At 39.1% G+C, this 17,154-nt stretch overlaps 2 protein-coding genes across 5 annotated transcripts in view; both read right to left on the bottom strand.

Moving 5' to 3' along the window:
• Window positions 1-17,154, bottom strand: part of CPNE1 (copine 1) — a 97,696-nt gene that overhangs the window by 73,858 nt on the left and 6,684 nt on the right. The window contains exon 2 of one of the 4 annotated variants that reach the window (XM_075845339.1): window positions 15,376-15,429. The exons of 2 other annotated variants lie outside the window; for them this stretch is intronic. The gene's annotated coding sequence lies outside the window, so the exon portion shown is untranslated. Of the gene's footprint in view, window positions 1-13,493; window positions 13,573-15,375; window positions 15,430-17,154 lie in introns of those variants that run through there. One more of the 4 variants, XM_075845340.1, reaches the window with a different exon arrangement.
• Window positions 9,359-15,435, bottom strand: RBM12 (RNA binding motif protein 12). The gene is made up of 2 exons (XM_075845337.1): window positions 15,376-15,435; window positions 9,359-13,636 (listed from the first exon to the last, which is right to left on the bottom strand). The coding sequence occupies exon 2, from the start codon at window positions 13,612-13,614 to the stop codon at window positions 10,981-10,983; it is 2,634 nt and encodes an 877-aa protein (XP_075701452.1). The 5' UTR covers window positions 13,615-13,636; window positions 15,376-15,435; the 3' UTR covers window positions 9,359-10,980.

The following is a 17,154-nucleotide window of genomic DNA, read 5'->3' as shown; positions in this document are numbered from 1 at the left end:
CGACAAAGCACTCCTAACATCCTAGAAAAGCTCAGAAAATGCAATGTTGGTAGATTGACTAAAAGGTCTATGAAATGGACAGCATAGTGTCCACTGAATGATACATTTGATGCATCTTGCTAGACACTTCTCTTCCTTATACCAACTCTTGGTTGGCTTAGTTTTCGTTTGGAGCACTGTGACTACCTTTAAGCCACACCTTTCTAGACGCTTGTCTATTGAGGAGTAAACTTCTGTTCTTAAATTAGTCTAAAATTAAATTCCCCATTTGGCACATTTTCCAACACATTACACACCGCAGTAAATCTGCCTCATTTGTCTCTGCTGCCCTGCATCCTGGGAAAATTAGTTTTCCCTCCATCAGATTTTTATATACTGACCATAAAGACGGACCTTCCTAAAATTAAAAAATCACCAGATCAACCTGGATACATACAATAAATAATATCAACGTGTAAACTGTAATACTAGACTTATACATAAAGCAGCTATAAGCTAAAGGCATGGGCAAAATGTAGGATATTTAAAGTGGGGTCTCCAAATTATTGGTGCCCACACAGGAGATGCCAAAATGCCTTCCACCCTCCCCATTAACTTTGCCAATCTTCAACAGGCACTTTTTTACACATCTTTACATATGGTAGTTCAAGGACTAGTGACAATATAGCTGTAGTATTCCTAGTGGCCGAAAATAGTGAATGAGCGAATAGTAAAAATCTGGGCAGAATGGTGGTTTAGTGGTCAGCACTGTGGTCTAGGGTTGGAATCCAACCAGGGACATGCGCAAGTTGTTCATATGTTCTCCTCGTGTTTGAGAGTTTCCTCCAATATTCAAAAAACACACTAATAGATTATTTGGCGTCCCATGAAATTGGCCCTAGCATGTGCGTAATCTAGAGAAATAAAGGGGCTGAACGGCACCTATTTTTAAATTTGAATCTAAATAGGTTTAACGCTATGTCAATTTAATTTCTTATAGGGGATGGAACCTAATTTATCGGATGCAAAGCTGCAGATCTTCATATCAAAAGAGCCATAGAGTTAAGAGGCTTCTTTGCCTTAAACAATTTCTATGCATATGAACGTAGGCTCGGTATCCCCTCTATTCGCCAGCAAGGAGAGCAGATACAAAGGCACTCTCTTCTAGAGCATTGCTTTTTCAAAGGTGAGGGGGGCCTTACTGGTGAGGCAGATTAGTGATCATATGTTGCACAGACCTTTTTCTGGCTGCACCAATCTCTGGTCTAGCAACATAATTGACTGCTTTTGTACTTTAATGATTTATTTGGTTTAGAAGACAAAAGAGAATTAAAATTATACATTTTATTTTGGCATGTGCTTAGCATATTAGAGAGAGATAGAGAGAAGGATACTTAGATATTGTTAAAGAGGACCCATCACCTCTGTGGAAAGGTCTATTTCAGGAAGTCATATTTACCATGAAATAATTATTGAACTTTTTCTTAGAACTCCACATGGTTCCAAAGGGTGCAGTTTGCAAAACACATCTGGTTCTAACAACCTATCTTGTACTAATCCTGAGTTACAACCTGTATTATATCTTAGAGCTGCACGAAAAATTATGTTCGTTGCTATTGGAAACAGACAAGCTTGGGGTCCGAAAGCTAAGCTCATTTAATTGAGTGGAATACTTAGTTTTCCAATCACTACTGTACAATGCCTAGTCTACAGACAACACTTTCAAGAATGTAAATCACCAAAGCATCCTCTGAACAGATATTGAATCTGCAAGGAAAGCTGGAAGATATCCGGTCTGAAGCTTGCAGAACGGACTACTGCTCTCAACCAAAATACAGGTGTAAATCAAGATCTAAAATGTTAAAAAAAAAAAGTTACTCAACTTTTATATGTAGAAATTATATTATATTTATCTTTGACAGCACCAACCTAACCGATTAAGACCCTTACATAGATCAGATAATTATGTAATGAGCAGAAAAATTTTCTTCAAGAGATCTTCAAATACTCACATTTTGTCTACTTTTGCCAAGATCCATTTGGTACCAGTTCTGAGAATTCCCCATTAACCCTGTTCTGTTGATTGATTTAGACATTGGGTGGCCATTGCCTAATTTAGACTGAAGTCTTCAGTATTTAAATCTGGTCTTCGCCATAGTGGTTTGTGAACGTATAACATTCTCCCAAACAGCGGACCTCAGCAAATTGTGTGGAGTACTTATTTCTCAAACCTTTAAACAATCTATTTGTGGCAGTTTGAACCAAACACATGAGTGGAGACAAAGGAGAGTAACAGTATCAGTCTTTCCTTTAGTTTTTGGATCCACTCCTGCCTTTGGCATCAAAAACTGCCGGTATAATCCCAGCCTAAACATGGCACCATACCTCAATCCCCAGGAATGGTCATCCAGTAAACCCCTACAAAGGGCAAGGCTTATAAAGTCGATGATGAAAAGCTGCAGGGTGGCATTTGAGAATCAATAGCATGCGTAAAGTCAGTAAATGAATCCATCAGGCAGATCCTCAATGATAGGAAGCAAGAAATCACTCCTCTCCAAGAAGAGCATTACCTGGCAATACTCAAACATGCTGGAAGATTACTGGAATAAATCTATGTGGATGGATAAATCACATCAGGTTACGAGATTCTTATGTTGGAATAAAGAATAGAATATTTTTTTTTGTGTGCTAAAGGAACCACCACAGGTCTAGGGTGACAAATCTTCTATGGAAGTATCAGTTCAATACTGCCATCAAATTCTACAGGACGTCAGAAAAGCGGTCAATAAACTGAAGCTCCGTAGAAAGTTGGTCTTCCGACAAAGAATCCAAGCACACAAGGTAGTCTACCACACTTTAATATAAAAGATATGTGAAAATCATTTCATTCATCTGAATGTGGTGGTTTCTGCAGCAAGTGCATGGATTTCTGAAAGTTCCATTCAGATGACTGGCACAGATTTTCAGTCGCAGAAATTTCTCTAACAAAAAAGGTCACTGCATCCTTAGGGTATGTTCACACAGGTCTGATACGCTGCGTAAAAGTACAATGCTAATCAGACTTACAATCTGCAGGGACTTTCCAGCCCAAAAAAAAATAAAAATCCGCAACAAATTGTGGTGAAGATTTTTCGCTGGAATCGCAGCTGTGGATAGAACAGGAAGCAAATACTTACCTTCATTGGCATTTCCATAGCAACGCATCCCTCTGGGTAGCCCAGCCTGATGTGATGACGCTTCAGCCTGTGATTGGCTGCAGCAGTTACATGGGCTGAATCATCCCAGGAGACCGGGATGCACGGAGAGAACAACTGGATGAAAAGGACCAATCCCTAGAGACCGTTCTGCAGTACTGCTCCCATTCAAGTGAACAGGAGCACAGCTGCAGTAACCCAGCACGTCTGCTATATGGTGTCCGGAGCCATCTGCTTCCAGCACTGACCACCACTGCATAACATCCAATGCCCGGAGACCGCCAGAACAGCTGATCGATGCGGGGTACGGGTGTCAGACTCCTACCGATCATATACTGATATCATGTGAAACACCACCCCATGCCTGGACGCCTTTAACCTTGCCTTACTACTACTTTGTTTTTCCCCTTGTCTTCGTACGCTTTCCTTACTTTTTTTTCTGCTTATATTTTAAATCGCACAAGGTTTGTGTCTAGATAAGTTTTATTACATTGTTATATGGAATGCTGTGCAGTCTTGAGGGGATTCTCCTCTAATCTTTAATTGTGTTCTGTATATTATTTTTCATGTGCTACTTTTAGAAATGTAAATCGTTTAATAAAAATGAGTTAAAAAAAACAAAAACCTGCATCCATAAACCGCTTGAGTTCTTAAAATGCACCAAATCACGGATAAACATGCGATATTCAGATGCGGTTTTAGCTGCACCTCAACAGTTGAATGGACCCCAATGGTGAGTTCACACATTTGTCTAAAGTAAGGACAATGATCTAATATTTGAAAGTGAAAATCCACCTTTTAACACCATGTAATTTTTAGGTCGAACATTTAGTGCGGATTCATTTCTTAATATATTGTTATAGTGCTTATCTGCGATAAGCTCTTTATTCCCTGCATCAATAGGTAAATGATAAAATTCTACCTGCAGTCATCATTAAGTGGAGTTTGCTAAATATGGTTTATACATTAAACCTAACCCTTTCATGACAGTCAAAACACACTTTTATGGCTGTCATTAACCCCTTAGTGACCACTAATACGTGTTTTAACGTGATTCACTACTGGGCTTTAGGCTAGGCTGACGCCTTTTCACGTCAGCCTAGTCTAAGTCCTGCACGGGTCTCCCGTGCAGGCAGGAGCCGGGGCTCTGCTGTCTGATGACAGCTGAGCTCCTGCTCCAACGCCCGCGATCGAAGTTTACTTCGATCGCGGCCGTTTAACCCGTTAAATGGCGCCAATAGCGACCGCGGCATTTAACTTTGTTTACAGAGGGAGTGCGCTCCCTCTGTCACCCATCGGCGGCCCGCGAATGAAATCGCGGGTCTCCGATGGGGTGTCATGGCAGCCAGGGGACTGATAAAAGCCCCCAGGTCTGCCCTGGACATATGCCTGTTAGGACGCGCCGGAGGCACGTCCTAACAGATTGCCTGTCAGATTTACACTGACAGGCAATAATGCTCTGGTATATGAAGTATACCAGAGCATTATAGCAGCGATCGGAACATCGCACAGTAAAGTCCCCTAGTGGGACTAATAAAATCAGTCATCAAAGTCAAATAAAGATTATTAATAAAAAGTACAGTAAAAAAATAAATAAAACCATTTTTTTCCATAAAAAGTGGTTTTATTTAGTAAAAGTGTAAAAAAAAAAAAAAAGTACACATATGTGGTATCGCCGCGACCGTAATGACTCCATTAATAAAGTTAATATCTAATTTAAACCGCAAAGTGAACACCGTAAAAAAAAAACGCCAAAAACTATGGCGAAATTGCAATTTTTTTCCATTGCCCCCCAAAAAAGTCATAATAAAAATGAATCAATAAGTCCCATGCACCCCAAAACAGTACCATTCAAAACTACGTCTTGTCCCGCAGAAAACAAGCCCAAAAAATCACTACATTGATGGAAAAATAAAAAAATTACGGCTCTTGGAAAGCGACGATGCAAAAGCAAATAATTTTAGTTCAAAAGTGTTTTTATTGTGCAAAAGTCGTAAAACATAAAAAAACCTCCACATATGTGGTATCGCCGTAATCGTACCGACCCATAGAATAAAGGTCACATGTTAATTACGTCGCACAGTGAACGGCGTCAATTTAAAAACGCATAGAACAATGGCGGAATTTCAGCTTTTTTTTATAATCCCCCCCAAAAAGGTTAATAAAAGTTAATATAAAAATTATATGTACCCAAAAATGGTGCCATTAAAAAGCACAACTAATCCCGCAAAAAACAAGTCCTCATACAGCTATGTAGACGAAAAAATAAGAACGTTATAGCTCTTTGAATGCGACTATAGAAAAACGAATAAAATAGCTTGGTCATTAAGGCCTAAAATGGGCTGGTCACTAAGGGGTTAAAAGGCCTTATTCTGTAGAATAAGTGGCTGCACGGGTGTCCGGGGCCACCCTGGGAGCTCCTGTACTAACTGTCAGGATTGAGGAACCTCTAATACTGGCAGTTTAATATGTTGATCGCCAAAGTCAAGAGTGACCACAGCATGATCAAAAGGGGACTCAGCCTTTGATCGGGTCACCAGGTTTTCGGAGATTGAGAAACCCCTGTGCTTTCAGCCCTAAACAAAATCGTTATGGCTGCCGAAATGCGTAAAAGGCAAATAAATAAATGTGTGGGTCATTAAGGCTCAAACAATGCTGGTCATTAATAAAAGTGTGTCCTCAGAAAGTAACCTCTCTTAATTTAGTTTTTAGGACATGATTCACCATTGACAATAGGAGATGGACACCACTCTCCTCCTATTGTACCTGCACAAATGACCTTTGCACTAGTCACAGAATGCCTAGAAAAAAAACAAAAACCTCTCCAACAGAAGTTAATGTGGTCCATGTGGTTGCTGTAGAGCATCTCTAAATGCTGTTAAAGAGGCTCTGTCACCACATTATAAGTGGCCTATATTGTACATGATGTGATCGGCGCTGTAATGTAGATTACAGCAGTGTTTTTTTATTTAGAAAAACGATCATTTTTGACGGAGTTATGACCTATATTAACTGTATGCGAATGACTTTCTCAATGACCAAGTGGGCGTTGTACAGAGGAGTGTATGACGCTGACCAATCAGCATCATACACTTCTCCCCATTCATTTACTCTGCACATAGCGATATAGCTATATCGCTATGTGCAGCCACATACACAAACACTAACATTACTGCAGTGTCCTGACAATGAATATACATTACCTCCAGCCAGGACGTGATGTCTATTCAGAATCCTGACCCTTCTCTGTGATTTACAGCATAGCAGGCGTAGTCTTGCGAGATTACGCTGTAAACGGTCATTTACAGCGAGATCGTGCTGTGCTGTAAATCACAGAGACACTACAGAAGTGGTCAGTATTCTATATAGCTATCTGCAGTGTAAATGAATGGAGAAAAGTGTATGACGCCGATTGGTCACCGATTGGTCAGCGTCATACACTCCTCTGTACAACGCCCACTTGGTCATATAGTAAAACACTCCCAGTTGTCCATTGAGAAACTCATTAGCATAAAGCTAATATAGGTGATCACTCAAAATGATCATTTTTCTAAATAAAAAAAAATAACACTGCTGTAATCTACATTACAGCGCCGATCACATCATGTACAATATAGGCCACTTATAATGTGGTGACAGAGACTAATAGCAGCTAAGGCAAGATGGCTGCCAGCATCATGCACAGAAAATATAGAAAAAAAAAAAGAAATCTACAATTGAAAAATACAAATCAGGATTTATATTAAAAAAATAAAAATATATGTTTCACTATCTGATTTTAAATAGGAATTTTTTTTTACCACTTGCAGATTTTGCCTCCTTGCATTCATACAGTCATAACTTTTTACTTTGTTAGTCATAGCTGTATGAGGCTTTGTTTTTTTGCTGGATGAATTGTACTTAACGTGCCATTTTTTGGTACATATGCATTAGCGTTTAATTTACAATTTATTTATTTTTTTAAAAAATGCAGAACACGCAAAGCAATTTTTTTTCTACACCGGTCATAAATTAGGTTATATATTTATTGTATAGGTTATTAGTTGTGCAGATACAAAACGTGTCTATTTTTTGTGTACTTTTTTTTTTTTTTTTTAAACTATAATGTACTAGAATATATCTGCACTAATCATACACAGACAGTGGTTGGGGCACACCTAATGCCCTAACAGGGAAAATAACCATACTGCCATAGGGTTCTTCAATGGACACTGGGTTGTCTGCCTAGAGAAGTTACGGGCCCCGATTGTTTCACAGTGATTCTTCCCTGCGACGTCATCAGCCTCTCCCTTTGTATACCGTGATTACGGAAGTGTTAGATGGAGATCAGAACACACACACACACACACACACACACACACACACACACACACACACACACGAAGGGGGACATGGAATCATGAAATCTAGGGTGGCACATAAAACCATATGGTTTAAAGACTGCAAACATAAATCTTAATATAATTTTTAAGATTAGGACATTAGTGCAGGGAAAATGGCACAGCTTCAGTAATGCCAAGTCAAATCCCATCTTCCACTGAGTGCCAGTCAAGCGGCTACCAGAGGGAGCCTGTACGTTAGACAGCATTCTCCAGAAAACAGGCAGAAGACAAGCAACTTAAAGAGGCTTGGTCACCACATTATAAGTGCCCTATCTCCTATATAAGGAGATGGGCGCTATAATGTAGGTGGCAGTAATGCTTTTTATTTAGAAAAACGATCTATTTTTACCACTTTGAGCGATTTTTAGCTTTATTCTAATGTTTCTTTATTCCCAAGTGGGCATGTTTTTACTTTAAACCAAGTGGGCGTTGTACAGAGGAGTGTATGACGCTGACCAATCAGCATCATGCACTTCTCTCCATTCATTTACACTGCACTAGCTATATAGTTATATCGCTATGTGCAGCCACATACACTAACATTACTGCAGTGTCCTGATAATGAATATACATTACCTCCAGCCAGGACGTGATGTGTATTCAGAATCCTCACACGTCTATAGAGTCTCTGTGAGATTTACAGCAAGGCAAACGTAATCTCGCGAGATTACGATGTAACCTATCATTTCAAACGAGATTACGTTTGCCTTGCTGGAATCTCACAGAAAAGATTCAGAAGTGTCAGGATTCTGAATACACATCACGTCCAGGCTGGTAGTGATGTATTTATATATTCATTATCAGGACACTGCAGTAATGTTAGTGTTTGTGTATGTGGCTGCACATAGCGATATAACTATATCGCTAGTGCAGTGTAAATGAATGGAGAGAAGTGTATGACGCTGATTGAAGAAACTCATTAGCATAAAGCTAAAAATCGCTCATAAAAGTGGTTTAAAATAGATCGTTTTTCTAAATAAAAAGCATTACTGTCACCTACATTACAGCGCCCATCTCCTTATATAGGAGATAGGGCACTTATAATGTGGTGACAGAGCCTCTTTAAACGCTCCTGTGTGTGACATCTGCTGCATACACAAAGTCAACAGAGCAAAGACATACAAGAATCCACAAAACAATCACTAGGCTAGTGACCTAAGTTAATAATAGTCTTAACAATCTTTATATAGTAGCCATGATAAATTTGCTGGGGTGGTGGGGATTGAGTTGCACTGTTCTTTTAGTGTGAAAGCCTAAGTATTTCACAAAACTTTGAATTAAATCATGCATGCAATTGGTGTGTAAGATATATATACATACACACACACACACCTAGAGATCTCAGATTCGGTAATGATGCTAGGCTTTAGTATCATAAATGTAATGATATTAAGGGAACAAAACGACAAAATTTATATCTCCGCAATCTGGGGTACGGTGATCATGAAAATGTGTGATGGTTATGTGAAAGGTTGAAAAACAGCTTACAGAATTAAATAAAAAACTGTAGAGAAAAGGAAAATACTAGAACTCTTCATTCTATGAAATTAATTTAGAAGACAAACTTGACAATGCCAGTCACCTTGGCTATTGAATTTTTTTTTAAAAATAAATAAATTGATCTTCCCTTATGACAAGCTGATCGTTAAGTCCACAGACACTCAAATGAGGTTACAGTTTGACAGTTGAAGAGAAAAGTAATCCTGAGGAGGTTGTGCATTTCATGGTTTTTTTTTTAGGTCTGGCTTTCATTTATTTGAAATACAAAGAGAAAAAAAAAAAAAAAATCCAAATCAAGCCATTTGGAAGTCATTCCAAGACATTACACAATTCACAAAATTGGCCAAAAAAAAAAATAACAAAAACAAACCACCCATGATACTTTATTTCAATGTTTCATGTTGATGGTTAAGAACACCAAACAAATCAAGTATTTTATATTCATCTGCATATCAAGCAGAACCATGCTCTCATCTGAGGAGCCAAAGAAATAATTTTATTTCACATTTTATATTTACAGAATCCATATTATTTCCTTGATATCCAGGATTGAACCAGTAATAAAGTATAAAGCAGATATTCCAAATGCAAGTGTACGATATTAAACTAAAAATGACTAATATTTGTAAGTATTCAAAACAAATTTAACGCAAAACATTTCTAGTTGTCAAATTCCTGACAAGCAACTCTTTAAATACAGATATATTACACATTAAGCTCTAAAAACAGCAAGAAAATGAAAAGGTTATGCATTTAGATCTTAAAAATGACCAGCAAATACTTTTAGCACTTTTTCTAACCACTTCTGCAAGCCGTTAAGACACTTTTTGAGTAATGAAGTAGCTAAAATCATGGAGATTATGATGATCTGAAGCATTTTTTATAATCTGCCACAATTCATGTTGCAACTAAACAGTTCAAGATGTTACACCGGATTAAATCACAGCACAAGAGCAATTCGATCAAACAGCCCGAAGAGCCAAGGTGCACATCTTAACATGGATACACAATTTTGACTATGTGCATTTCCCATTCTGATGTCAACTTTTAGGTGGTAAATCCACTTGATATGTTGAACAGCATCAAACGAGTTGCATAAAGGAAAAAGAATAAGCCCCTCTTGCTTCAATTTGTACAATCTTCTCAAGAGAACACAAAAGCAGGCTTCACCTTGTACTCTCACCTTCCCCAAAGGAGATACAAACTTTAAGCAATTGATTCTGCAAACCATTGGAATAAAAAGCTTTGCCACCAGCTCGTATGTACAATACATAAAAGTAGTACGAAAGTAAACGTAACGTTAAAATCTCTTGCCCATATAGAAAGTAAAAGGCTAGATAGTGAGATTACGGAAAATTTAAAAAAACAAAAGAAAACAAACACATTTAAAGATGACAAGTAGGGAATTAGAACGCCTATGTGTTCACACTGAGTAGATGGTGGCAAAGCTTGTATTCCATATACCATACAAGAAAAAAAGAAAGTCATTTCCACTCTACAAAGACCTGATTTGCAACAATTTAAGCAGAATTTTGGTAATGGAGAATTATTGCATTTATAACATTTAGCTCAACATCAATTATTTGTACACTTTTGAAAATTACAAAGTTTACTTGTTTCATTCCTACAAAATGTTCAGCAAACGATACATTTGAACGTAAAAGAAAAAAAGTAAAATGTGCTTGATCAGAATTAACACCGGTAAATAGACAAGGGGAGAAAAAAACAAAAACATTTGCCTGACCAGCTTGAGACATAACCAGAGCATGCCCTAAACAGTGATTTGTTCTGCAAATACATTATACAATTCACCTAGTTTAGAATGTAAAAAAAACAGACTTGCCAAGTGAGGATGCCTTGCCCTGTAAGTGTACGTCAGTCGCAGTACAAAAGATAGTGTATTTATACATAAAAGTAGAGATGTTTTAACCCAAAAGGAGTTTCACTTTTCTTGAGCCCATCGGTCTGTCATTTAAATCAACCACAGCTGCCATTGCCTCATCACGGGATTCAAACGCAACCATGGCTTCTCCTGTAGGCATTCCCTTCTCACTATACTTTAAGCACACAGAACCAGGTATCAACTGGTAACCATAAAAGAAATCCAATAGCTCGTCTACAGTAACTGTAAAGGGCATATTCTGGATCCTAATTACTGTTGGCCCTGGTTTTCCAGACCCGTTTCCAAAGCCTGGAGGACCACCAATTGGCAGATTTCCTGGACCAAAATTAGGAGGGGGATTCATTCCACCAGGACTACTTGGTATATTTGGTGGGGCTGTGTTAAAGTTAGGGGGGGCATTCGCATTGGAAGGGCCGCTTCCAAAAGGTGGAGGACCAGCTCCAAATCCAGTGGGGGGAACATTAAAATGACTGGGGCCACTGACAAATTCTGGGGGATCAACTGGAGAATTTTTCACATTTGATGTTCCAGGTGGTGGTGGCCTTGGATCTAAAAATCCAATTCCCAATGTGGGTGGTGGAACAGGGGGAGCATAGGTATTACTTAGTCCACTAAATTTATTGGGCATAAGAAAGTTCTGGCCATTGTTGTCATTTATAGTACTATTCATAAAGGAAAATTCATCCCCACTGGATCGAATTGCATCAGATAAGTTACTATAATTTTGCATTTTGAAACCCTTCCTACCCATTATTGGGGGATTGTTTTCAATTTCCCTCCTTTCGTCATTATTTACAACACGCAAAAAAGCATCTCTCCCATTTAACTTTTTACGATTTAGGCGCTCGGATTTACGAGCATCATCTTCACTCCTATATTGAACAAGTGCCTGCCCTAAGCCTTGGCCATTGTGATCGGTCAAAACATGAACACTGTTCTCCTCCACAGCAACTCCTTCTAAATGAAAGAAATGAAAAACATCTTTTCTAGAAATGTTATATGGCAAATTTGAGAGGTGTGCCCAGAGTCTGAGGCTATGCTTATCCAACTCCATGTCAAGGGAAGAGTCTTTATGATCAACGTAATTGAAACTCTGCATTTTTTTTCTAATTGTTTCTATCTTTTCTATCATTTGACTTTTTGTAACAGGGTGAACTTGAATAAATCGATTACCCATATATTGCTTATGTCGATTCAAAGCAGTTTTATAATCTGTCTCATTTCTAAATTCCATAAAACCTTCTCCAGTAGCTTTACCATTGGGTCCATAAGCTATATATATGCTGTCTTCAATAATGTCCAGTTTCTTAAAGAAATCTATAACATGTTTGTTTTCTGCCTCATAGGGAAGGCCTTTCAAATAAATACAGAAACCATGCTCATGTGGAGACCTAGACCTGGAACGCTGTCGAGTGTTAGGAGATTTGGACCTGCCCATTGAATGTTGCATCATATGGAGTGCACCATGGTGCCCTGCACTGTGTTTTCCAACGTGTCCACCAGACATTACCCACTGTCTCTCACTTGCTGGGTGAACTTCTATAAAACGTTGTCCTAATAGCATTCTATTACGTTTCATTGCTTCATATGTGTCATGTGGAGTAAGAAGTTTCACCAACACCACACCTGTGGGACGACCAATATGATCTTTCACAATAACCAGTCCATCTAGTCGCAAGCCATGAAGAAATTCTTTTATGTCATTCTCTGACACAGGAAGAGGCAAGCCATGAAGAGCCACATATGGGTCATCATGGTTAAGAGGAGGTGGTGGTTTCATTGCATTTTGAGAGCCTAATGGCATTGGATTTATAGGACCAAGAAACAATGGGTTTATATTACTATTCATCTGGGATCCAGAACCATTCATCCCTGTAGGCAAGGGACCAATAAGTGGTGGATTCAAAGGTGGTATTCCAGTCAATGGAGGAAGAGAAGACATTGGGGGTACTGGTGGAACTGGTGGTATTGGGGGAACAGGAGGCATTGGAGGCAAGGACGACACAGGAGGAGGAACAGGCATAGGAGGTATGGATGGCATGGGTGGTAAGGTTGCTATTGTAGGCATTGGGGGGATTGGTGGTGGTGGTACAGAAGGCAGCTGAGGAGCAACACTGGGCATAGGAGAAGTAAATGTTGGATTGCAGAAAGCGGCACCTAGACTTGGTGGAGCATTTCCAACATTAGCTGTAGAAAATGTTGCGACATTCTTACTGCTATCAACTGCAGAAGGAACTGTAGAGACTGTGCTAGGAGGACTGCTATAGTTGGGAACAGTTGTTGGCATACTAACTCGGCTCATTACAGAGGTAGCGCTTATTGTTGGATTTGGTGGAGGCCCTGGGCGGTTAGAATTTGCTGGTGGGATATCAACATTGGCAGTCTCAAAGCGCCTGCGGCTAAGTTCAATCATGTTCTGCATTTCAGTCTTACTGCTCAACAATAGTGACACTTTTGACCCCTTGATCATACCACCTGTGCGCATCATACCAAGTCGTGCATCTTCATCGGTGGCAAAAACGATGAAAGCCTCACCCTGCTCACCCCCTACAATATGTACGCCACCATCAGGGATGGTCAATCCAGAGAAGAAGTGACGAATATCCATGGTCCCTGCCACTATAGGCAGACCTTGCAAGCGGATGACAACAGCCATGCTGCGTGGAAACAACAAACACCTGCAGATGAAAAAAGCAACGTCCACATCAAACTCAAGATATAAACAGGCTTCCTTCAGTTTATTTTTGTTGTGTTTTTCCTTTCAGCATTTTGTTTCTCCAAATGAATACATATACACATTAGCAAGAGAGCACATCACAACACTAATATCTAACAGAGATAACCATATAACAGCAAAAATGCTATATACCTCAGAAATATCAATTTAAGCATGGCGTTCTGTATGTAGACATTGTGGCACAATATGTACACTGGGTAATGTTCATTAAAAGAAATGCATAAATACAAGAATTTCTTAATTTACATGAGATACATGCCAGGGAAAATCAACAACAAGTATCATTCTCTGGTAAACTAAACAACTTTTGTATAATTAGTTTAACTATGTATAATCTTGTGATGGAAATGGGAATATAGCAATATTACTAATACGCACTCATTAGAAGTTCTGCATTGTTTGATCACTCTTAAGTTACACCCCCTCGTCAGCAAATGGCCATAGATGAAAGGTGATGCGACACATTCATCAGCAACCTCCATTGAAACACTGCGTTTGTGCTCGTTTCCTGGACGTCCAGGACCTGTGCAAGTGCAGATGGGAGCTTAGTAGTAAGGTGACCGAATACCTTCATTTGCGCTTGCGCAAATCCTGAAGTTTTTTTTTTTTCCTTACTACATTAAAGCTTGAAGTGGAGAATGGTGAGACAACCAATTAGGTTACTGCAGTCACTATTCAAATGTCTTCCGGAAAGGACAGATAGGCCCCTTTAATACATGTAAACATAGGGACAAAACGCAGTACGTCGGGAAAACTCCCCACATACAAGTTAAACGTGTCTATAGGGCTTCGTTAGCTCAGAGACCAAAAGAGTATCCTTTTGGCCTCCGCCGGGCTGGTATACACCAGGTACATTTTCCTTTTGGCCTCCGCCGGGCTGGTATACACCAGTATAAATTTTTCTTTAAAGGATGGAATACCGTAGTAGACTTCAATGTCCATCTCGCCGGATGTCCCCTCCCCAAAAAGAACTACCACACAAAATATTTTTTTTTTTCTATGTGGGCCTATTGATGACAGATGCCAATGTATGGAACCTGTCAGAGGTCTCCATTGAACAAATGCGTCGGGAAGCTCCAGTGACGTAACTTTCCACATATGCCGACTGCTTCGCCTGCCCGGCACCCTATTTCCCACGACCACCGAAACTTTAAACCAGCCACTAGAGCTTCCCTGGGGTAGCTGCTTTAAAAGCTCCTGCGGTTATGGGGGGGGGGGGGGTGGTGTCTGGAGTCCCCAGCCAGAGCTCCTCCAACCGATATACCGACAGTGACATGAGAAGCTTCCCTGACCAAACTGCTTCCGACCCTCTGGCCAGAAACGGAGGTGTGGAAAGTTCCTGACATCACTATTCATACATGGACAGTAGTGTCAGGGGCTTCCCCAAGAACAGCGATTTAAAGGGTAACTAAACGTTCAAACTTTTGACATGTCATAGTGACATGTCAGAAGTTTTGGCTTGTGGGGGTCCGAGCACTGAGACCCCACCAATCGCTAAAACGAAGCCGCAGAAGTGCGCGTGTAAGAGCTCAACCTCTTTGTTTGTTCGGCTTTTTTCCATAGACTTTCTATTGAGCCCGTACTCCGCTAAGTAACCGCCAAGTTATAGATATAAACGAGGACGCAGGAATCAGAAATGCAGTATCTCTTTAGTAGTCAGTGGTAAAACGAATATCTTACCTGCAGAGAATTTGATATTTTTTTTTCTCTTAATTGGGAAGAATCCAGTGAATCCTGTAGGCAATCAATAAAAAAAATCTTTATGACTGCAAAAAAAATGAAATTAAAGGCACACATGAAAATCATACAACACACAATCGGACAGAAAATGCAAAAGGGAATTCAGCAAAATCTCTCCCTTTCTGGCTGAATCTTCCCAGATAAGGTACATTAGAAAACGTAATTCAGGTAAAATATGGATGTAAACTTCTCCATATTTAAAAGCACAAGAAAGAAGTGCATCCAATAATTTGATTTTCAGTTGCGACATCATAAACACATTTACTGTACGGAGATCATAAAAATGTTTCACCTGTATATAGTTTATGTGAACATCAGGTTTCAGTATAATAACAGTTCCCAGAGTATTTACTCTACAAACTAGGAGCCAGTTGCACCACTCCAAGAACCAAGTTGATTTTTTTTAGTGCTCACAAAGTTTTTAAAACATACCTCAATAGAAAACTCCTCAAGAAAAGCTGGATGCCAGAAACAAAATTGTGCGTATTGGCTACCTGGGATATCCATCCCAGGTCTACTGTGACAGTGGCCTCACAATGTCATTCTCTGAAAATCTCTCACCATACTCCTCTGCGACATTCTATACACATGGAATGTCTCAAAAACAGCTTATGCCATACGGCTGCATCCAACATAATGGAGACGACCCAAAACAGCATTGAGACGATGGTAAATGGTAAGGTAAACATAGTAAATGTTTCCCTTCAGAGTACATATGCGTAAATGGAGCTTTAAAAGATCAACACTAATTCAAGAATCTATATAGTCCATTGTCTGTTCCAAAACAAAACGCACTACACAAGAGTGAGGCACATTGACATAGATATTTCTATCCATACTAGTAGCAATAACAAGCCACAATTTAGGACACAAATACATTGCTTACGCCAAACATATCTGTACCACAAAACATGTAAAAATATTTTGTGAAATAATTTTTCCTTTGTATTGTATACAGAATAACAGAAGGTCCATACAATGGGTCTTCAATTAAACACCAGAATCAGATTCCATAACATATTTCAAAGACATCCATTTATAAGCAGTGATCTCTACTACTACAAGCAGTTACAATATATATGATGCAAGCATGGACCAGAACAAAAAAACATTTTCACCATGCTCTGCCAGAGAATTTTTTTTTCATGGTTTTCAAAATTCATTTACACAACTACCAAAAGACAAATACAATTAAACTTCTGTTTATTTAGAAAAAGAGTAGTGAAATTGCTGTTTGTAGACAACCAGAAATCCAGTGCTTCTCATAGAAATAAGAAGCAATTAGAAAGCAACAAGAAAGCCAGGATGACATTGAATAACATGAAGTCTGAGTTGATGCATTCACTCCAAAAGTGAATGAATAGCTGTCAGGAACAACCAAAATAAGAAACAGGAAAATGGGAATCCCAAACATCAAAATCAATATTGACACTGGTCGGTAAAACGTAAACAGGTGTTAAAATGTTTCAAAACAGACATAAAACAGAAAATATAGTCTCCAATTGCAAAAGCAATCCCCTGCAGCTTGGGAGTCAAAGACCCTACAAGAATGTGTAAAACAAATATAGCAAAATGTAAAAGATCATAAATATTTATATATGGTTTGTGCTTAGCACATCAAGGAGTAATCAAAAGTAGAATCTCGAATAACTTAGTTCGGAAATGACCCTGAACAAAACAATTTAAAGGGGTTATCCCGGGACCAAAAATTGCAATAAT

The sequence above is a fragment of the Rhinoderma darwinii genome, chromosome 13 (genome assembly GCF_050947455.1).
Source record: "Rhinoderma darwinii isolate aRhiDar2 chromosome 13, aRhiDar2.hap1, whole genome shotgun sequence".
Taxonomy (NCBI): Eukaryota; Metazoa; Chordata; class Amphibia; order Anura; family Rhinodermatidae; genus Rhinoderma; species Rhinoderma darwinii.
This window is presented reverse-complemented; position numbering and strand designations above follow the sequence as displayed.